This window comes from Oncorhynchus nerka, linkage group LG10 (assembly GCF_034236695.1).
Source record: "Oncorhynchus nerka isolate Pitt River linkage group LG10, Oner_Uvic_2.0, whole genome shotgun sequence".
In the NCBI taxonomy this organism is placed as follows: domain Eukaryota; kingdom Metazoa; phylum Chordata; class Actinopteri; order Salmoniformes; family Salmonidae; genus Oncorhynchus; species Oncorhynchus nerka.
This window is the reverse complement of record NC_088405.1, coordinates 13708570-13734470: the sequence shown is the minus strand read 5'-3', so window position 1 is coordinate 13734470 and position 25901 is coordinate 13708570. Positions and strand designations below refer to the sequence as shown.

Below are 25901 nucleotides of genomic sequence, written 5' to 3'. Positions count from 1 at the left end.
ATCAGAAGCTCCTCTTGTTTTCCCTTGGGAATAGTCTTGGGAACCAGGAGAGGCTAATCACATGATCTGGGTTGTTTAAGGTCACTCACCACATGATCCAGGACACCAGCACCATGGTGGCTTCATTGAAAGCGTTGAAGAAGCGTATGAGCTCCTCCCCCTCCTCTCCCAGCTTCCTCAGTGCCACACCGAACACCATGGCAAAGAGAACCAGGCCCAAGATGTTCATACCATCTGGTTCTGTGCCCACAGGAACCTACATAGAACACATAACACAGTTTTGTTTATGTATGGTTGTTAGTTTAAAAATATATATTTAAAAAACACAGATCATAACATTTGAACACAGAAAATTACAACACATAAAATAGAACATTAGAACATAGAACATCAGAACATGATAACATCAGAACATCATAACATCTGAACACAGAATATCAGAACACATAAAATAGAACATCATAACATTAGAACATAAAACATCAGAACACAGAACATCATAACATAGGACATCAGAACATAGAACCACAGAACATCAGAACACAGAACATAGGACATCAGAACATAGGACATCAGAACATCAGAACATAAAACATAGGACATCAGAACATAAAACATAGGACATCAGAACATAAAACATAGGACATCAGAACATAGGAAATCAGAACACAGGACATCAGAACATAAAACATAGGACATCAGAACATAAAACATAGGACATCAGAACATAAAACATAGGACATCAGAACATAAAACATAGGACATCAGAACATAAAACATAGGACATCAGAACATAGGACATCAGAACATAAAACATAGGACATCAGAACATAGGAAATCAGAACACAGGACATCAGAACATAAAACATAGGACATCAGAACATAGGACATCAGAACATAAAACATAGGACATCAGAACATAGGAAATCAGAACACAGGACATCAGAACATAAAACATAGGACATCAGAACATAGGACATCAGAACATAAAACATAGGACATCAGAACATAGGACATCAGAACATAGGACATCAGAACATAGGACATCAGAACATAGGACATCAGAACACAGGACATCAGAACACAGAACATCAGAACATAGGACACAGAACATTAGAACATCTGAACATAGCCTTTCAGTTTATTTGATTCAGTAGGCTACCATTTATATAGTCTCCTCAAATGATATTCAGAACAGAGAAAAGAGTTATGCTCCTATTGACCCCTTTAGGGGAACCCACCATTATTGGCACTGGTCAGTGGAGGGTCTACCGTGTCTGTTCATCAGTACCCCTCATAGACTGGTAATTCTCTGCCAATGAATGAGCCAAGCATTTCTATGGGAGCGCCCCAAATGGTACCACAATCCCTATAAAGCGCCATAGGGCCCTGGTTAAAAGTAGTGCACTATATAGGTAATAGAGTGGCATTTGGGACGCATTCCCTTGTCAGTCTGACAGCTGGGTACAAGGGGGCGATTCAGAAAACTACCCAGCTGAGTGATGACATGGCTGGGCTTCCTTCCAGCCTCGCTTGGAGGTCAGGTCAACAAGTCAGAAACATTGTCACGTTCCAAGCCGACTACAGTGCAGTCGAGCTGCGCACATTAACCATTGCATGGTGGTCATCTGTGGATTTTATTCCATGTTCATGGTGAACCGACATGTCACGTTTGTTGGCGTTTCGTTTCTTTGGAACATCATCCCCTGTGAAGCGCTGTGCCTACATGTTTTCACCTCATGAAGCTCTTTGGGATCAAAACGTTGTCAACAGAGGTGATAGTTGGCAGCATCTGCAGGAACAGGGTGTGCAGGCCTTTCTGTTCTTTTTACATCTGTAGGCTTTCAAAATGGTAGACTACTGAATCTTCCTCAGACAGGTGGGTGGGAGCTCATATCATCTGGACCATGACATAAGTATCTTGGTGATACAGAATTTGTTCTCTTTTTCAAAAGTCTTCTGAAATTCACACAGAAAAGAAAACAGAGAAAAAAATGGTGTCACGTTTTCCTGTAGCGATGGTTGACCTTCTCACCCCAGCTCTGTACACATGCACACATACACACAAACACTCTGCAATGCCAACCAGCCACTACATCTGAGTGTATCTGGACAACGGTCGCTGCAGGAATCCATCCTCGGACCGTGCCAGACCAGTGTTCCCTGTTTGGACTCTCTCTCTCTTAAAGGCAGAGTCGTTGGTCAAACGTACATGCTAGCGGGCCAACAGTCCGGGCCTGCCTGGCTACATATATATGACTATGACACATGGCATAACTGAACAAACACAGGACAGTGACTGACATTGACGTCACAACAGAGTAGCTTGGTCTGATCAGGCTTAAGGATGTGGATGAATACTGATCACATTTTCAAGAAAAAAGTGTTAAACTTGTATTGAGTCCTTTCTGTTTGTTACCAGGCTCCAGGGACATTGCTATGTGTGTTGCTATGGAAGCGGCTGGTCACTTGCGTAGCGTATCGTGACAAGTGTATTCAACATTTGACAGTGAATCATAGAACGGTGTGAGTGTGTCCAGTACGTTGTCCAGTACGTTGTCCAGTACGTTGTCCAGTACGTTGTTCAGTACGTTGTTCAGTACGTTGTCCAGTACATTGTCCAGTACGATGTCCAGTACGTTGTCCAGTACGTTGTCCAGTACGTTGTACAGTACATTGTCCAGTACGTTGTCCAGTACGTTGTACAGTACATTGTCCAGTACGATGTCCAGTACGTTGTCCAGTACGATGTCCAGTACGTTGTCCAGTACGTTGTCCAGTACGTTGTACAGTACGTTGTCCAGTACGTTGTACAGTACGTTGTACAGTACGTTGTCCAGTACGTTGTCCAGTACGTCGTCCAGTACGTCGTCCAGTACGTCGTCCAGTACGTCGTCCAGTACGATGTCCAGTACGTCGTCCAGTACGTCGTCCAGTACGTCGTCCAGTACGTTGTACAGTACGTTGTCCAGTACGTTGTCCAGTACGTTGTCCTCCCACTGGTCTCTCATAGCTGTTTGGGACTTACCCCCAATACCAGACCCAGGGCTGTTTGGGATGTACCCCCAATACCAGACCCAGGGCTGTTTGGGATGTACCCCCAATACCAGACCCAGGGCTGTATGGGACTTACCCCCTAATATATGACCCAGGGCTGTTTGGGACTTACCCCAAATACCAAACCCAGGGCTGTTTGGGACTTACCCCCAATACCAGACCCAGGGCTGTTTGGGATGTACCCTCAATACCAGACCCAGGGCTGTTTGGGACTTACCCCCAATACCAAACCCAGGGCTGTTTGGGACTTACCCCCAAATACCAAACCCAGGGCTGTTTGGGACTAACCCCCAATACCAGACCCAGGGCTGTTTGGGATGTACCCCCAATACCAGACCCAGGGCTGTTTGGGATGTACCCTCAGTAACACATGCAGAATATGGTGACTAGGATCTTCACTCCATTTCCACTTTCTTCCTGTCTGTTTCGTTATTTGTCCTGTCTGTGAACCAGATCCCTCCTGTCTGTGGACCAGATCCCTCCTGTCTGTGGACCAGATCCCTCCTGTCTGTGGACCAGATCCCTCCTGTCTGTGGACCAGCCCCCTCCTGTCTGTGGACTAGATCCCTCCTGTCCGTGGACCAGATCCCTCCTGTCCGTGGACCAGATCCCTCCTGTCCGTGGACCAGATCCCTCCTGTCTGTGGACCAGATCCCTCCTGTCTGTGGACCAGCCCCCTCCTGTCTGTGGACCAGCCCCCTCCTGTCTGTGGACCAGCCCCCTCCTGTCTGTGGACCAGCCCCTCCTGTCTGTGGACCAGATCCCTCCTGTCTGTGGACCAGATCCCTCCTGTCTGTGGACCAGATCCCTCCTGTCTGTGGACCAGATCCCTCCTGTCTGTGAACCAGATCCCTCCTGTCTGTGGACCAGCCCCTCCTGTCTGTGGACCAGCCCCTCCTGTCTGTGGACCAGCCCCTCCTGTCTGTGGACCAGCCCCTCAATCTCCAACACAGACACCTGTTATTTTATAGTGTATGTTTCCAATGTGTCTTTGTTCTTACTGTACTGTGGTTGTAATTCCACTTCCTTAAGTTGTCATTCGTTTGGTATTTTGGTCTTTCTTGGACGAATAGCCTATGACAGGCTAAATGAGACCCTAACAAACAATCAAACAAACAAACCAACAAACATGAGGGATGTCATAATAAGCACCTTCTGGTAGAGGATGGTTCCATTGGTGTCGTTTCCCACGGCGACCATCTTGTAATCAGTGGCATACTGTGACACCTTTCTGTTTGTTACCAGGCTCCAGGGATATTGCTATGTGTGTTGCTATGGAAGCGGCTGGTCACTTGCGTAGCGTATCGTGACAAGTGTCTTCAACATTGGACAGTGAATCATAGAACGGTGTGAGTGTGTCCAGTACGTTGTCCTCCCACTGGTCTCTCATAGCTGTTTGGGACTTACCCCCAATACCAGACCCAGGGCTGTTTGGGATGTACCCCCAATACCAGACCCAGGGCTGTTTGGGACTTACCCCCAATACCAAACCCAGGGCTGTTTGGGACTTACCCCCAATACCAGACCCAGGGCTGTTTGGGATGTACCCTCAATACCAGACCCAGGGCTGTTTGAGATGTACCCCCAATACCAGACCCAGGGCTGTTTGGGACTTACCCCCAATACCAAACCCAGGGCTGTTTGGGACTAACCCCCAATACCAAACCCAGGGCTGTTTGGGATGTACCCTCAATACCAGACCCAGGGCTGTTTGAGATGTACCCCCAATACCAAACCCAGGGCTGTTTGGGACTAACCCCCAATACCAGACCCAGGGCTGTTTGGGATGTACCCTCAATACCAGACCCAGGGCTGTTTGGGATGTACCCTCAATACCAGACCCAGGGCTGTTTGGGATGTACCCTCAGTAACACATGCAGAATATGGTGACTAGGATCTTCACTCCATTTCCACTTTCTTCCTGTCTGTTTCGTTATTTGTCCTGTCTGTGAACCAGATCCCTCCTGTCTGTGGACCAGATCCCTCCTGTCTGTGGACCAAATCCCTCCTGTCTGTGGACCAGATCCCTCCTGTCTGTGGACCAGATCCCTGCTGTCTGTGGACCAGATCCCTCCTGTCTGTGGACCAGATCCCTCCTGTCTGTGGACCAGATCCCTCCTGTCTGTGGACCAGCCCCCTCCTGTCTGTGGACCAGCCCCCTCCTGTCTGTGGACCAGCCCCCTCAATCTCCAACACAGACACCTGTTATTTTATAGTGTATGTTTCCAATGTGTCTTTGTTCTTACTGTACTGTGGTTGTAATTCCACTTCCTTAAGTTGTCATTCGTTTGGTATTTTGGTCTTTCTTGGACGAATAGCCTATGACAGGCTAAATGAGACCCTAACAAACAATCAAACAAACAAACCAACAAACATGAGGGATGTCATAATAAGCACCTTCTGGTAGAGGATGGTTCCATTGGTGTCGTTTCCCACGGCGACCATCTTGTAATCAGTGGCATACTGTGACACGGAGGAAGAGACAGAGAAAACATCAACAGAATATATTTTTTTAAATTATAACTTTATTTAAACAACAATTATTTGTAAGTACATGTATGTTAACAAAGCCATTCATAAACAAGTAACTAGTTAAATTAAAGTACTTAGGATCAAGTATTTATTGTCAGATGTATTAAGTGTTTACACCTGTGCAAGGTTTGCTCCAATATTCTTCAGATCAGGTGGGAATGAAAGCTAAAACCATGAGTCATTTTTACATTTTAGCTCTATGATTGTGATCCTTCTGAACTCTACGTGTTATACCCTTCAATAAATAACAGGGTAGCACCAGTACATGCAAACACTAAGCAGACGAGACCCTGTTTCAGATGTGTCTTTAGTTCCTGTGCTGATGAATGCCTGTTTCAGATATGTTTCTTTAGTTCCTGTGCTGATGAATGCCTGTTTCAGAGATGTATTTAGTTCCTGTGCTGATGAATGCCTGTTTCAGAGATGTGTCTTTAGTTCCTGTGCTGATGAATGCCTGTTTCAGATATGTGTCTTTAGTTCCTGTGCTGATGAATGCCTGTTTCAGATATGTATTTAGTTTCTGATTTTAAAAAAATAAAAAAAGAAGATAAAAGTCATTTTAGTAAGAACTGACTGTTCTTTATGGGACCAGAGACCAGCAGAGACACAAAGCATCTTCAGAGCTGTGGTGGAGAGGACCTGGCAGGACCTGGCAACCAGAGACCAGCAGAGACACAAAGCAGCTTCAGAGCTGTGGTGGAGAGGACCTGGCAGGACCTGGCAACCAGAGACCAGCAGAGACACAAAGCAGCTTTAGAGCTGTGGTGGAGAGGACCTGGCAGGACCTGGCAACCAGAGACCAGCAGAGACACAAAGCAGCTTTAGAGCTGTGGTGGAGAGGACCTGGCAGGACCTGGCAACCAGGGACCAGCAGAGACACAAAGCAGCTTTAGAGCTGTGGTGGAGAGGACCTGGCAGGACCTGGCAACCAGAGACCAGCAGAGACACAAAGCATCTTCAGAGCTGTGGTGGAGAGGACCTGGCAACCAGAGACCAGCAGACAATGGCAGAGACCCCTCTCCCTGTTCTCACACTCTCTCACACACCCACACCCACACACACACACACACACACACACACACACACTTCTTTTTCCTCTCTGTCCATTGAGTCCCTGCACTCTGAAAGATCTGGACCCCCACTGCTGTTCAGCTGGCCCCCTACCATTCGCCAAAACAACACACACCTTTTCCTCTCTGTCCATTGAGGCCCTGCACTCTGAAATATTTGGACCCCCCCACTGCTGTTCAGCTGGCCCCCTACCATTCGCCCAAACAACACAGACACAGACACACACAGACACACACACACACACACACACACACACACACACACACACACACCAATAGCACTGATGCCACTAGCCAGCCCAAACTGGTGAATATTAATGTTTCTTTTAATGGCATAGAATGATCTTCTTGCTTTGTCTCTGAGCTAATTTACCGCCATGCGAAAGATACCTGTGTTGCAGGTAGCTAGATACACTATATATAGATACACTATATATACAAAAGTATGTGAACACCCCTTCAAATTAGTGGATTCGGCTATTTCAGCCACACCCATTGCTGACAGGTGTTTAAAATCTAACACACAGACATGCAATCTCCATAGACAAACATTGGCAGTAGAATGGCCTTACTGAAGAGCTCAGTGACTTTCAACGTGGCATCGTCATAGGATGCCACCTTTCCAACAAGTAAATTCTTCAAATTTCTGCCCTGCTAGAACTGCCCCGGTCAACTGTAAGTGCAGTGGTGAAGTAGAAACGTCTAGGAGCAACAACAGCTCAGCGACAAAGTGGTAGGCCACACAAGCTCACAGAATGGGACCACCAAGTGCTGAAGCTCGCAGAGTGTAAAAATTGTCTGTCCTCGATTGCAATACTTACTTCCGAGTTCCAAGCGGCCTCTGGAAGCAACGTCAGCACAAGAACTGTTCATCGAGAGCTTCATGAAATGGGTTTCCATGGCCGAGCAGCCGCACACAAGCCTAAGATTACCATGCGCAATGTCAAGCGGCTGGAGTGGAGTAAAGCTCACCGCCATTGGACTCTGGAGCAGTGGAAACACGTTCTCTGGAATTATGAATCACGCTTTACCATCTGGCAGTCAGACTAATCTGAGTTTGGCGGATGCCAAGAGAACACTACCTGCCCCAATGCATAGTGCCAACTGTAAAGTTTGGTGGAGGAGGAATAATGGTCTGGGGCTGGTTTTCATGGTTCGGGCTAGGCCCCTTAGTTCCAGTGAAGGGAAATCTTAAAGCTACAGCATACAATGACATTCTAGATTCTGTACTTCCAACTTTGTGGCAACAGTTTGGGGAAGGCCCTTTCCTGTTTCAGCACGACAATGCCCCCATGCACAAAGCAAGTTCAATAAAGAAATGGTTTGTTGAGATCGGTGTGGAAGAACTTGACTGGTCTGCACAGAGCCCTGACCTCAACCCCATCGAATACCTTTGGGATGAATTGGAATGCTGACTGCGAGCCAGGCCTATTCGCCCAACATCAGTGCCCAACCTCACTAATGCTGTTGTGGCTGAATGGAAGCAAGTCCCCACACCAATTTTCCAACAACTAGTGGAAAGCATTCACAGAAGAGTGCAGGCTGTTATAGCAGCAAAGGGGGGACCAACTCCATATTAATGTCTATGATTTTGGAATGAGATGTTTGACGAGCAGATGTCCACATACTTTTGGTCGTGTAGTTTTTGGTGTTTTCTAAAAGAACTGTGTCCAAATAGAATTTGTATTTATAATCCTGATTTCCTTACCTCTCTTGGAATATCATTATATTTGTTTTCTTTAGGTTAACGGTCAGAGCCCAGGTCTGACAGAACCTGTGATTAACGGTCAGAGCCCAGGTCTGACAGAACCTGTGATTAACTGTCAGAGCCCAGGTCTGACAGAACCTGTGATTAACTGTCAGAGCCCAGGTCTGACAGAACCTGTGATTAACGGTCAGAGCCCAGGTCTGACAGAACCTGTGATTAACGGTCAGAGCACAGGTCTGACAGAACCCGTGATTAACGGTCAGAGCCCAGGTCTGACAGAACCTGTGATTAACGGTCAGAGCCCAGATCTGACAGAACCTGTGGTTAACGGTCAGAGCCCAGGTCTAACAGAACCTGTGATTAACTGTCAGGGCCCAGGTCTGACAGAACCTGTGGTTAACGGTCAGAGCCCAGGTCTGACAGAACCTGTGATTAACTGTCCTGGGCTCTGACCATTAATCACAGGTTTTGTCAGACCTGGGCTCATTTTTCCAAATTTAATCAAATTCTTTTTTGAAGTCTACAAAACATGAGTAGATGAGTGTGGAGGGTATAAATGTGGTCTGGTCTTTATCTCTCACTCTCTAAAACATGTATGTTTCAGTCCATCAGTACCCGTCTCTTATTTCTCTCTCTCTGTCTCTCCCTCCCTCTCTCTCTCTAAAACATGTATGTTTCAGTCCATCAGTACCCGTCTCTTATTTCTCTCTCTCTGTCTCTCCCTCCCTCTCTCTCTCTCTAAAACATGTATGTTTCAGTCCATCAGTACCCGTCTCTTATTTCTCTCTCTCTGTCTCTCCCTCTCTCTCTCTCTCTAAAACATGTGTTTCAGTCCATCAGTACTTGTCTCTTATTTCTCTCTCTCTGTCTCTCCCTCCCTCTCTCTCTCTCTCTAAAACATGTATGTTTCAGTCCATCAGTACCTGTTTCTTATTTCTCTCTCTCTGTCTCTCCCTCCCTCTCTCTTTCTTTAAAATATGTTTCAGTCCATCAGTACTTGTCTCTTATTTCTCTCTCTCTGTCTCTCCCTCCCTCTCTCTCTCTCTAAAACATGTATGTTTCAGTCCATCAGTACCCGTCTCTTATTTCTCTCTCTGTCTCTCCCTCCCTCTCTCTCTCTCTAAAACATGTATGTTTCAGTCCATCAGTACCCGTCTCTTATTTCTCTCTCTCTGTCTCTCCCTCCCTCTCTCTCTCTCTAAAACATGTATGTTTCAGTCCATCAGTACCTGTTTCTTATTTCTCTCTCTCTGTCTCTCCCTCCCTCTCTCTCTCTAAAACATGTATGTTTCAGTCCATCAGTACCTGTTTCTTATTTCTCTCTCTCTGTCTCTCCCTCCCTCTCTCTTTCTTTAAAATATGTTTCAGTCCGTCAGGGCCAATAGGGGCTATTCCCAGTGGACAGTGTCTACATATGTAATCTGTGTTCAGCATGGTTGAAGATTAGATTCCCTCTCCCGCTCTCTCCGTCCCCCCCTCCATCTCTCTGTTACCCCCCACCCTTACTCTACCACATCCCATCTGCCTGACGCCTGTACCCTACTTTGGGGGCTCATTCTCTGGGCAGATAGTCTGCCCCCTTAGCCTGTCACTCCGGAAGTTTTTCCTAAATTGGCTGACATAGTTTGTGGAAGTGGGGGCCTCCAGACTTTTAATTAAGTCTATCCCACACCAAAAGAGAGGGGAGTTGGTTTAACCATGATGTAATACTACAGTAGATGGTGACAACAGGTTTTACCATGATGTAATACTACAGTAGATGGTGACAACAGGTTTTACCATGATGTAGTACTACAGTAGATGACAACAGGTTTTACCATGATGTAATACTACAGTAGGTGACAACAGGTTTTACCATGATGTAATACTACAGTAGATGGTGACAGGTTTAACCATGATGTAATACTACAGTAGATGACAACAGGTTTTACCATGATGTAGTACTACAGTAGATGACAACAGGTTTTACCATTATGTAGTACTACAGTAGATGACAACAGGTTTTACCATGATGTAATACTACAGTAGATGACAACAGGTTTTACCATGATGTAATACTACAGTAGATGACAACAGGTTTTACCATGATGTAATACTACAGTAGATGACAACAGGTTTTACCATGATGTAATACTACAGTAGATGGTGACAACAGGTTTTACCATGATGTAATACTACAGTAGATGGTGACAGGTTTAACCATGATGTAATACTACAGTAGATGACAACAGGTTTTACCATGATGTAGTACTACAGTAGATGACAACAGGTTTTACCATGATGTAGTACTACAGTAGATGACAACAGGTTTTACCATGATGTAATACTACAGTAGATGACAACAGGTTTTACCATGATGTAGTACTACAGTAGATGACAACAGGTTTTAACATGATGTAATACTACAGTAGATGGTGACAACAGGTTTTACCATGATGTAATACTACAGTAGATGGTGACAACAGGTTTAACCATGATGTAATACTACAGTAGATGGTGACAACAGGTTTTACCATGATGTAATACTACAGTAGATGACAACAGGTTTTACCATGATGTAGTACTACAGTAGATGGTGACAACAGGTTTTACCATGATGTAGTACTACAGTAGATGGTGACAACAGGTTTTACCATGATGTAATACTACAGTAGATGACAACAGGTTTTACCATGATGTAATACTACAGTAGGTGACAACAGGTTTTACCATGATGTAGTACTACAGTAGATGGTGACAACAGGTTTTACCATGATGTAATACTACAGTAGATGGTGACAACAGGTTTTACCATGATGTAATACTACAGTAGATGGTGACAACAGGTTTTACCATGATGTAATACTACAGTAGATGGTGACAACAGGTTTTACCATGATGTAATACTACAGTAGATGGTGACAACAGGTTTTACCATGATGTAATACTACAGTAGATGATGACAACAGGTTTTACCATGATGTAATACTACAGTAGATGGTGACATGGTTTACCATGATGTAATACTACAGTAGATGGTGACATGGTTTACCATGATGTAATACTACAGTAGATGGTGACATGGTTTACCATGATGTAATACTACAGTAGATGACAACAGGTTTTACCATGATGTAATACTACAGTAGATGACAACAGGTTTTACCATGATGTAATACTACAGTAGATGACAACAGGTTTTTACCATGATGTAATACTACAGTAGATGGTGACAACAGGTTTTACCATGATGTAATACTACAGTAGATGGTGACAACAGGTTTTACCATGATGTAATACTACAGTAGATGACAACAGGTTTTACCATGATGGAATACTACAGTAGATGGTGACAGGTTTAACCATGATGTAATACTACAGTAGGTGACAACAGGTTTTACCATGATGTAATACTACAGTAGATGACAACAGGTTTACCATGATGTAATACTACAGTAGATGACAACAGGTTTTACCATGATGTAATACTACAGTAGATGACAACAGGTTTTACCATGATGTAATACTACAGTAGATGGTGACAACAGGTTTTACCATGATGTAGTACTACAGTAGATGACAACAGGTTTTACCATGATGTAATACTACAGTAGATGACAACAGGTTTTACCATGATGTAATACTACAGTAGATGGTGACAACAGGTTTTACCATGATGTAATACTACAGTAGATGGTGACATGGTTTACCATGATGTAGTACTACAGTAGATGGTGACATGGTTTACCATGATGTAATACTACAGTAGATGGTGACATGGTTTACCATGATGTAATACTACAGTAGATGACAACAGGTTTTACCATGATGTAGTACTACAATACATGGTGACAGGTTTATTAAAACTGAATTATAGTAATGATTAATTGTTCTTGGTGTTGTTTTGTTAATGTTTGGTATCAGTAATATGAATGAAAAGGCATTACATGGATGTCATTTCTCATTCCTGACCTGCTGATGATTATTTTTCAGCTGTGTGTCTGTGTGTGTGTGTGTGTGTGTGTGTGTGTGTGTGTGTGTGTGTGTGTGTGTGTGTGTGTGTGTGTGTGTGTGTGTTGTGGTCTTGTTCTTCTCTATCCTCATGGGGACCTGAAATCCCTAAATGTCCCCATGAGAACATGGATAAAAGGACACATTTGCGTGTGTGTGTGTTCCTCCCCAAAAATGGAACCCTCCTGACCCTCTTTTAGCCTTAATAGACAGACACTCACACAGTTCCAGGAAATGGTACCGGGCAGCCACTGGGCACATTAAAGAGCAACGAGGCGAGACAGGTTGCTAGGCTGTCTGGAATGGAATCACCTCACTATGGTAACGGTTGGTGAAAGGAAGATGAGAGGTGCTAAGACGAGAGGGAGAGCAGAACTCTCTTTATTCTGAGTCTCTTCCTTAATGACCTTATATAGACTTTTAACGCTAAGGAAAGGATTTATGGTATATATATATGAAGAGGTGAGCATAGGACACTATGTGTGTGTGAAAGAGAGACAGAGGTGGAGAGAGAGAGAGAGAGAGAGAGAGAGAGAGAGAGAGAGAGAGAGAGTGATGAAGAGAGAAAGAAAGTTAGAGAAAGAGATGAAGAGAGGGAGAGAGACTGATAGGTAGAGAGAGAGAGGAGAGAAAGATGACGAGGGGTTAAGAGAGAGATAGATATACTTACAGAACGGAATGCTGCAGCCACAAGGTTAGCTGGGAACAAATTCCTGCAGAGGAAGACAAGATAAACAGTTGAGGTTTCATTAATGTGTTAGGCTTGAACCAGGGGTACATCATAATAATATCCCCTTTCTCCTGACGTGTGCACTTGTTCACAACTTCCCACAAATCTTGAAGCATTGGATTGGTGGAGGCATGGATTAGTGGGAGTTTCCTTCATATTTCTTAAACCAGTAATCTCCTTGTGAATGATTTTTAAATGTTTTTATTTAACCTTTATTTAACTAGGCAAGTCAGTTAAGAACCAATTCGTATTTACCATGACGGCTTACCGGGGAACTGTGGGTTAACTGCCTTGTTCGGGGGCATAACGACAGATTTTCACCTTGTCAGCTCAGGGATTCGATCCAGCAACCTTTCAGTTACCTGGCCCAACGCTCTAACCACTAGTGGTTAGACATTTACATTTACATTTAAGTCATTTAGCAGACGCTCTTATCCAGAGCGACTTACAAATTGGTGCTTTCACCTTATGACATCCAGTGGAACAGCCACTTTACAATAGTGCATCTAGGTCTTTTAAGGGGGGAGGGGAGAAGGATTACTTTATCCTATCCTAGGTATTCCTTAAAGAGGTGGGGTTTCAGGTGTCTCCGGAAGGTGGTGATTGACTCCGCTGTCCTGGCGTCGTGAGGGAGTTTGTTCCACCATTGGGGGGCCAGAGCAGCGAACAGTTTTGACTGGGCTGAGCGGGAACTGTACTTCCTCAGTGGTAGGGAGGCGAGCAGGCCAGAGGTGGATGAACGCAGTGCCCTTGTTTGGGTGTAGGGCCTGATCAGAGCCTGGAGGTAGTGAGGTGCCGTTCCCCTCACAGCTCCGTAGGCAAGCACCATGGTCTTGTAGCGGATGCGAGCTTCAACTGGAAGCCAGTGGAGAGAGCGGAGGAGCGGGGTGACGTGAGAGTTAGAAGCGAACAAGTGAACACTTTGAGGCAGGAGACATACTTGGGACAAAGCCCCTCTCTCTGGTTCATCAGTAACACAACAGAAAACTGTTTAACCACTGCAAAGCAAGCCTTACAGGATGAATAACTACAGAATCTGCGTTTTTCTCTGATTACATAATATTAATGAAAGCAGAGGTTAAGAAACAAATTAAATGTTGAAATCAATTGTTCAATGAGGCCATGGAATTTATTGAACAATGGCATTTATTGACCAATGGAATTTATTGAACTTATAAACCAACATCTCTTAAAGGAGAAGTTTACCCAAAATCCAGGGACTCCCAAGTGATTCCATAGATTGAAACTAGTTCAGTGGAGTTGGCCCTCTCCCCCTCTCTCCCTCTACTGGAGAACTGAAACAGCTGCGGGTCACGTGACTCGTGACGTTGCTGGCTCTGGTCCATTGTCAATGAATGCATAAATACGCAAACTGTGGACAAATTCATTATTTTATTGAAAGTGTACACATTAGCTAATTTTGTCAAAAGTACTAGCGGTTTTGAATCAGGAAATGTGTACTTTTCTACCTAAAATATATGTGATTATTTTATATAATATTTGATGTAGCCGACTGCCATAGCAGCAGAGATACGTAACGACTGACAACAGAGCAGAGTGAGGCCGGCATCCAGCATGACCCGTTTCTGCAGCTGTCTCCGTTCTGCACTCCAGGGAGACAGAGGGGAGAGGGCAAACTTCCCTGAACTACAGAGGTTTCAATGTATGGAATCACTTGGCAGTTCCTGGATTTTTTTTAAACTTCTCCTTTAATTTACCCACATAGTTAAATTACATAATGCTGGGGTGCAGCACTACCCACATAGTTAAACCACATAATGATGGGGTGCATCACTACCCACATAGTTAAACTACATAATGATGGGGTGCATCACTACCCACATAGTTAAACTACATAATGCTGGGGTGCATCACTACCCACATAGTTAAACTACATAATGATGGGGTGCATCACTACCCACATAGTTAAACCACATAATGATGGGGTGCATCACTACCCACATAGTTAAACTACATAATGATGGGGTGCAGCACTACCCACATAGTTAAACCACATAATGCTGGGGTGCATCACTACCCACATAGTTAAACTACATAATGATGGGGTGCATCACTACCCACATAGTTAAACCACATAATGCTGGGGTGCATCACTACCCACATAGTTAAACTACATAATGATGGGGTGCATCACTACCCACATAGTTAAACTACATAATGCTGGGGTGCATCACTACCCACATAGTTAAACTACATAATGATGGGGTGCATCACTACCCACATAGTTAAACTACATAATGATGGGGTGCATCACTACCCACATAGTTAAACTACATAATGATGGGGTGCAGCACTACCCACATAGTTAAACTACATAATGATGGGGTGCATCACTACCCACATAGTTAAACTACATAATGATGGGGTGCAGCACTACCCACATAGTTAAACTACATAATGCTGGGGTGCAACACTACCCACATAGTTAAACTCCATAGTTAAACTACATAATGATGGGGTGCAACACATAGTTAAACTACATAATGATGGGGTGCATCACTACCCACATAGTTAAACTACTTAATGATGGGGTGCAACACATAGTTAAACTACATAATGATGGGGTGCAACACTACCCACATAGTTAAACTACTTAATGATGGGGTGCATCACTACCCACATAGTTAAACTACATAATGCTGGGGTGCAGCACTACCCACATAGTTAAACCACATAATGCTGGGGTGCATCACTACCCACATAGTTAAACTACATAATGATGGGGTGTAACACTACCCACATAGTTAAACTACATAATGCTGGGGTGCAACACTACCCACATAGTTAAACTACATAATGATGGGGTGCATCACTACCCACATAGTTAAACTACATAATGATGGGGTGCGTCACTACCCACATAGTTAAACTACATAATGCTGGGGTGCATCACTACCCACATAGTTAAACTACATAATGATGGGGTGTAACACTACCCACATAGTTAAACTACATAATGCTGGGGTGCATCACTACCCACATAGTTAAACTACATAATGCTGGGGTGCATCACTACCCACATAGTTAAACTACATAATGCTGGGGTGCATCACTACCCACATAGTTAAACTACATAATGCTGGGGTGCATCACTACCCACATAGTTAAACTACATAATGATGGGGTGTAACACTACCCACATAGTTAAACTACATAATGCTGGGGTGCATCACTACCCACATAGTTAAACTACATAATGCTGGGGTGCATCACTACCCACATAGTTAAACTACATAATGCTGGGGTGCATCACTACCCACATAGTTAAACTACATAATGATGGGGTGCAACACTACCCACATAGTTAAACTACATAATGATGGGGTGCATCACTACCCACATAGTTAAACTACATAATGATGGGGTGCAGCACTACCCACATAGTTAAACTACATAATGCTGGGGTGCATCACTACCCACATAGTTAAACTACATAATGATGGGGTGCAGCACTACCCACATAGTTAAACTACATAATGATGGGGTGCAGCACTACCCACATAGTTAAACTACATAGTTAAACTACATAGTTAAACTACATAATGATGGGGTGCAACACATAGTTAAACTACATAATGCTGGGGTGCAACACTACCCACATAGTTAAACTACATAATGATGGGGTGCATCACTACCCACATAGTTAAACTACATAATGATGGGGTGCATCACTACCCACATAGTTAAACTACATAATGATGGGGTGCAGCACTACCCACATAGTTAAACTACATAATGATGGGGTGCATCACTACCCACATAGTTAAACTACATAATGATGGGGTGCAGCACTACCCACATAGTTAAACTACATAATGCTGGGGTGCAGCACTACCCACATAGTTAAACTACATAATGATGGGGTGCATCACTACCCACATAGTTAAACTACATAATGATGGGGTGCAGCACTACCCACATAGTTAAACTACATAATGATGGGGTACAGCACTACCCACATAGTTAAACTACATAATGATGGGGTGCATCACTACCCACATAGTTAAACTACATAATGCTGGGGTGCAACACTACCCACATAGTTAAACTACATAATGCTGGGGTGCAACACTACCCACATAGTTAAACTACATAATGATGGGGTGCATCACTACCCACATAGTTAAACTACATAATGATGGGGTGCATCACTACCCACATAGTTAAACCACATAATGCTGGGGTGCATCACTACCCACATAGTTAAACTACATAATGATGGGGTGCATCACTACCCACATAGTTAAACTACATAATGATGGGGTGCATCACTACCCACATAGTTAAACTACATAATGATGGGGTGCGTCACTACCCACATAGTTAAACTACATAATGCTGGGGTGCATCACTACCCACATAGTTAAACTACATAATGATGGGGTGTAACACTACCCACATAGTTAAACTACATAATGCTGGGGTGCATCACTACCCACATAGTTAAACTACATAATGCTGGGGTGCATCACTACCCACATAGTTAAACTACATAATGCTGGGGTGCATCACTACCCACATAGTTAAACTACATAATGCTGGGGTGCATCACTACCCACATAGTTAAACTACATAATGATGGGGTGTAACACTACCCACATAGTTAAACTACATAATGCTGGGGTGCATCACTACCCACATAGTTAAACTACATAATGCTGGGGTGCATCACTACCCACATAGTTAAACTACATAATGCTGGGGTGCATCACTACCCACATAGTTAAACTACATAATGATGGGGTGCAACACTACCCACATAGTTAAACTACATAATGATGGGGTGCATCACTACCCACATAGTTAAACTACATAATGATGGGGTGCAGCACTACCCACATAGTTAAACTACATAATGCTGGGGTGCATCACTACCCACATAGTTAAACTACATAATGATGGGGTGCAGCACTACCCACATAGTTAAACTACATAATGATGGGGTGCAGCACTACCCACATAGTTAAACTACATAGTTAAACTACATAATGATGGGGTGCAACACATAGTTAAACTACATAATGCTGGGGTGCATCACTACCCACATAGTTAAACTACATAATGCTGGGGTGCATCACTACCCACATAGTTAAACTACATAATGATGGGGTGCAACACTACCCACATAGTTAAACTACATAATGATGGGGTGCATCACTACCCACATAGTTAAACTACATAATGATGGGGTGCAGCACTACCCACATAGTTAAACTACATAATGCTGGGGTGCATCACTACCCACATAGTTAAACTACATAATGATGGGGTGCAGCACTACCCACATAGTTAAACTACATAATGATGGGGTGCAGCACTACCCACATAGTTAAACTACATAATGCTGGGGTGCAACACTACCCACATAGTTAAACTCCATAGTTAAACTACATAATGATGGGGTGCAACACATAGTTAAACTACATAATGATGGGGTGCATCACTACCCACATAGTTAAACTACTTAATGATGGGGTGCAACACATAGTTAAACTACATAATGATGGGGTGCAACACTACCCACATAGTTAAACTACTTAATGATGGGGTGCATCACTACCCACATAGTTAAACTACATAATGCTGGGGTGCAGCACTACCCACATAGTTAAACCACATAATGCTGGGGTGCATCACTACCCACATAGTTAAACTACATAATGATGGGGTGTAACACTACCCACATAGTTAAACTACATAATGCTGGGGTGCAACACTACCCACATAGTTAAACTACATAATGATGGGGTGCATCACTACCCACATAGTTAAACTACATAATGATGGGGTGCGTCACTACCCACATAGTTAAACTACATAATGCTGGGGTGCATCACTACCCACATAGTTAAACTACATAATGATGGGGTGTAACACTACCCACATAGTTAAACTACATAATGCTGGGGTGCATCACTACCCACATAGTTAAACTACATAATGCTGGGGTGCATCACTACCCACATAGTTAAACTACATAATGCTGGGGTGCATCACTACCCACATAGTTAAACTACATAATGCTGGGGTGCATCACTACCCACATAGTTAAACTACATAATGATGGGGTGTAACACTACCCACATAGTTAAACTACATAATGCTGGGGTGCATCACTACCCACATAGTTAAACTACATAATGCTGGGGTGCATCACTACCCACATAGTTAAACTACATAATGCTGGGGTGCATCACTACCCACATAGTTAAACTACATAATGATGGGGTGCAACACTACCCACATAGTTAAACTACATAATGATGGGGTGCATCACTACCCACATAGTTAAACTACATAATGATGGGGTGCAGCACTACCCACATAGTTAAACTACATAATGCTGGGGTGCATCACTACCCACATAGTTAAACTACATAATGATGGGGTGCAGCACTACCCACATAGTTAAACTACATAATGATGGGGTGCAGCACTACCCACATAGTTAAACTACATAGTTAAACTACATAATGATGGGGTGCAACACATAGTTAAACTACATAATGCTGGGGTGCAACACTACCCACATAGTTAAACTACATAATGATGGGGTGCATCACTACCCACATAGTTAAACTACATAATGATGGGGTGCATCACTACCCACATAGTTAAACTACATAATGATGGGGTGCAGCACTACCCACATAGTTAAACTACATAATGATGGGGTGCATCACTACCCACATAGTTAAACTACATAATGATGGGGTGCAGCACTACCCACATAGTTAAACTACATAATGCTGGGGTGCAGCACTACCCACATAGTTAAACTACATAATGATGGGGTGCATCACTACCCACATAGTTAAACTACATAATGATGGGGTGCAGCACTACCCACATAGTTAAACTACATAATGATGGGGTACAGCACTACCCACATAGTTAAACTACATAATGATGGGGTGCATCACTACCCACATAGTTAAACTACATAATGCTGGGGTGCAACACTACCCACATAGTTAAACTACATAATGATGGGGTGGTTAACTACCCACATAGTTAAACTACATAATGCTGGGGTGCATCACTACCCACATAGTTAAACTACATAATGATGGGGTGCATCACTACCCACATAGTTAAACTACATAGTTAAACTACATAATGATGGGGTGCAACACATAGTTAAACTACATAATGATGGGGTGCATCACTACCCACATAGTTAAACTACATAATGATGGGGTGCATCACTACCCACATAGTTAAACTACATAATGCTGGGGTGCAACACTACCCACATAGTTAAACTACATAATGATGGGGTGCAACACTACCCACATAGTTAAACTACATAATGATGGGGTGCAACACTACCCACATAGTTAAACTACATAATGATGGGGTGCAACACTACCCACATAGTTAAACTACATAATGATGGGGTGCATCACTACCCACATAGTTAAACTACATAATGATGGGGTGCATCACTACCCACATAGTTAAACTACATAATGCTGGGGTGCATCACTACCCACATAGTTAAACTACATAATGCTGGGGTGCATCACTACCCACATAGTTAAACTACATAATGATGGGGTGCAACACATAGTTAAACTACATAATGCTGGGGTGCAACACTACCCACATAGTTAAACTACATAATGATGGGGTGCATCACTACCCACATAGTTAAACTACATAATGATGGGGTGCATCACTACCCACATAGTTAAACTACATAATGATGGGGTGCAGCACTACCCACATAGTTAAACTACATAATGATGGGGTGCAGCACTACCCACATAGTTAAACTACATAATGATGGGGTGCAGCACTACCCACATAGTTAAACTACATAATGATGGGGTGCAGCACTACCCACATAGTTAAACTACATAATGATGGGGTGCAACACATAGTTAAACTACATAATGCTGGGGTGCATCACTACCCACATAGTTAAACTACATAATGATGGGGTGCATCACTACCCACATAGTTAAACTACATAATGCTGGGGTGCAGCACTACCCACATAGTTAAACCACATAATGCTGGGGTGCATCACTACCCACATAGTTAAACTACATAATGCTGGGGTGCATCACTACCCACATAGTTAAACTACATAATGATGGGGTGCAACACTACCCACATAGTTCAACTACATAATTCTGGGGTGGTTCACTACCCACATAGTTAAACTACATAATGCTGGGGTGCAACACTACCCACATAGTTAAACTACATAATGATGGGGTGCATCACTACCCACATAGTTAAACTACATAATGCTGGGGTGCAACACTACCCACATAGTTAAACTACATAATGATGGGGTGCATCACTACCCACATAGTTAAACTACATAATGATGGGGTGTAACACTACCCACATAGTTAAACTACATAATGATGGGGTGCAGCACTACCCACATAGTTAAACTACATAATGATGGGGTGTAACACTACCCACATAGTTAAACTACATAATGATGGGGTGCATCACTACCCACATAGTTAAACTACATAATGATGGGGTGCAGCACTACCCACATAGTTAAACTACATAATGCTGGGGTGCATCACTACCCACATAGTTAAACTACATAATGCTGGGGTGCATCACTACCCACATAGTTAAACTACATAATGATGGGGTGCAGCACTACCCACATAGTTAAACTACATAATGATGGGGTGCATCACTACCCACATAGTTAAACTACATAATGCTGGGGTGCATCACTACCCACATAGTTAAACTACATAATGATGGGGTGCAGCACTACCCACATAGTTAAACTACATAATGATGGGGTGCATCACTACCCACATAGTTAAACTACATAATGATGGGGTGTAACACTACCCACATAGTTAAACTACATAATGCTGGGGTGCAACACTACCCACATAGTTAAACTACATAATGATGGGGTGCATCACTACCCACATAGTTAAACTACATAATGATGGGGTGCATCACTACCCACATAGTTAAACTACATAATGCTGGGGTGCATCACTACCCACATAGTTAAACTACATAATGATGGGGTGTATCACTACCCACATAGTTAAACTACATAATGCTGGGGTGCATCACTACCCACATAGTTAAACTACATAATGCTGGGGTGCATCACTACCCACATAGTTAAACTACATAATGCTGGGGTGCAACACTACCCACATAGTTAAACTACATAATGATGGGGTGCATCACTACCCACATAGTTAAACTACATAATGATGGGGTGCATCACTACCCACATAGTTAAACTACATAATGATGGGGTGCATCACTACCCACATAGTTAAACTACATAATGATGGGGTGCATCACTACCCACATAGTTAAACTACATAATGCTGGGGTGCAACACTACCCACATAGTTAAACTACATAATGATGGGGTGCAACACTACCCACATAGTTAAACTACATAATGATGGGGTGCAACACTACCCACATAGTTAAACTACATAATGATGGGGTGCATCACTACCCACATAGTTAAACTACATAATGATGGGGTGCATCACTACCCACATAGTTAAACTACATAATGCTGGGGTGCATCACTACCCACATAGTTAAACTACATAATGCTGGGGTGCATCACTACCCACATAGTTAAACTACATAATGATGGGGTGCAACACATAGTTAAACTACATAATGCTGGGGTGCAACACTACCCACATAGTTAAACTACATAATGATGGGGTGCATCACTACCCACATAGTTAAACTACATAATGATGGGGTGCATCACTACCCACATAGTTAAACTACATAATGATGGGGTGCAGCACTACCCACATAGTTAAACTACATAATGATGGGGTGCAGCACTACCCACATAGTTAAACTACATAATGATGGGGTGCAACACTACCCACATAGTTAAACTACATAATGATGGGGTGCAGCACTACCCACATAGTTAAACTACATAATGATGGGGTGCAACACATAGTTAAACTACATAATGCTGGGGTGCATCACTACCCACATAGTTAAACTACATAATGATGGGGTGCATCACTACCCACATAGTTAAACTACATAATGCTGGGGTGCAGCACTACCCACATAGTTAAACCACATAATGCTGGGGTGCATCACTACCCACATAGTTAAACTACATAATGCTGGGGTGCATCACTACCCACATAGTTAAACTACATAATGATGGGGTGCAACACTACCCACATAGTTAAACTACATAATGATGGGGTGCATCACTACCCACATAGTTAAACTACATAATGCTGGGGTGCAACACTACCCACATAGTTAAACTACATAATGATGGGGTGCAACACATAGTTAAACTACATAATGCTGGGGTGCATCACTACCCACATAGTTAAACTACATAATGCTGGGGTGCAACACTACCCACATAGTTAAACTACATAATGATGGGGTGCATCACTACCCACATAGTTAAACTACATAATGCTGGGGTGCATCACTACCCACATAGTTAAACTACATAATGATGGGGTGCAACACATAGTTAAACTACATAATGCTGGGGTGCAACACTACCCACATAGTTAAACTACATAATGATGGGGTGCATCACTACCCACATAGTTAAACTACATAATGATGGGGTGCATCACTACCCACATAGTTAAACTACATAATGATGGGGTGCAGCACTACCCACATAGTTAAACTACATAATGATGGGGTGCAGCACTACCCACATAGTTAAACTACATAATGATGGGGTGCAACACTACCCACATAGTTAAACTACATAATGATGGGGTGCATCACTACTACCACATAGTTAAACTACATAATGATGGGGTGCATCACTACCCACATAGTTAAACTACATAATGATGGGGTGCATCACTACCCACATAGTTAAACTACATAATGATGGGGTGCATCACTACCCACATAGTTAAACTACATAATGATGGGGTGCATCACTACCCACATAGTTAAACTACATAATGATGGGGTGCACACTAATGTTAAACTACATAATGGGGTGCATCACTACCCACATAGTTAAACTACATAATGCTGGGGTGCATCACTACCCACATAGTTAAACTACATAATGATGGGGTGCAACACTACCCACATAGTTAAACTACATAATGATGGGGTGCATCACTACCCACATAGTTAAACTACATAATGATGGGGTGCAACACTACCCACATAGTTAAACTACATAATGATGGGGTGCAACACTACCCACATAGTTAAACTACATAATGATGGGGTGCATCACTACCCACATAGTTAAACTACATAATGATGGGGTGCATCACTACCCACATAGTTAAACTACATAATGATGGGGTAACACTACCCACATAGTTAAACTACATAATGATGGGGTGCAGCACTACCCACATAGTTAAACTACATAATGATGGGGTGTAACACTACCCACATAGTTAAACTACATAATGATGGGGTGCATCACTACCCACATAGTTAAACTACATAATGATGGGGTGCAGCACTACCCACATAGTTAAACTACATAATGCTGGGGTGCATCACTACCCACATAGTTAAACTACATAATGCTGGGGTGCATCACTACCCACATAGTTAAACTACATAATGATGGGGTGCAGCACTACCCACATAGTTAAACTACATAATGATGGGGTGCATCACTACCCACATAGTTAAACTACATAATGCTGGGGTGCATCACTACCCACATAGTTAAACTACATAATGATGGGGTGCAGCACTACCCACATAGTTAAACTACATAATGATGGGGTGCATCACTACCCACATAGTTAAACTACATAATGATGGGGTGTAACACTACCCACATAGTTAAACTACATAATGCTGGGGTGCAACACTACCCACATAGTTAAACTACATAATGATGGGGTGCATCACTACCCACATAGTTAAACTACATAATGTTAAACTACATAATGGGGGTGCATCACTACCCACATAGTTAAACTACATAATGCTGGGGTGCATCACTACCCACATAGTTAAACTACATAATGATGGGGTGCAACACTACCCACATAGTTAAACTACATAATGCTGGGGTGCATCACTACCCACATAGTTAAACTACATAATGCTGGTGCATCACTACCCACATAGTTAAACTACATAATGCTGGGGTGCATCACTACCCACATAGTTAAACTACATAATGATGGGGTGCATCACTACCCACATAGTTAAACTACATAATGATGGGGTGCAGCACTACCCACATAGTTAAACTACATAATGATGGGGTGCAGCACTACCCACATAGTTAAACTACATAGTTAAACTACATAATGATGGGGTGCAACACATAGTTAAACTACATAATGCTGGGGTGCAACACTACCCACATAGTTAAACTACATAATGATGGGGTGCATCACTACCCACATAGTTAAACTACATAATGATGGGGTGCATCACTACCCACATAGTTAAACTACATAATGATGGGGTGCAGCACTACCCACATAGTTAAACTACATAATGATGGGGTGCAGCACTACCCACATAGTTAAACTACATAATGATGGGGTGCAGCACTACCCACATAGTTAAACTACATAATGATGGGGTGCAGCACTACCCACATAGTTAAACTACATAATGATGGGGTGCAACACATAGTTAAACTACATAATGCTGGGGTGCATCACTACCCACATAGTTAAACTACATAATGATGGGGTGCATCACTACCCACATAGTTAAACTACATAATGCTGGGGTGCAGCACTACCCACATAGTTAAACCACATAATGCTGGGGTGCATCACTACCCACATAGTTAAACTACATAATG

The 25901-nt window shown here is 43.0% G+C and overlaps 1 protein-coding gene across 1 annotated transcript in view; it reads right to left on the bottom strand.

Moving 5' to 3' along the window:
- slc1a4 (solute carrier family 1 member 4) overlaps nt 1-25901 on the bottom strand; it is a 72729-nt gene that overhangs the window by 35018 nt on the left and 11810 nt on the right. The window contains exons 2-4 of the mRNA XM_065023034.1: nt 13028-13070; nt 5455-5520; nt 90-256 (exon numbers count right to left, since the gene is read on the bottom strand). Of these exons, the coding sequence (XP_064879106.1) occupies nt 90-256; nt 5455-5520; nt 13028-13070 (276 nt within the window). The remainder of the gene's footprint in view (nt 1-89; nt 257-5454; nt 5521-13027; nt 13071-25901) is intronic.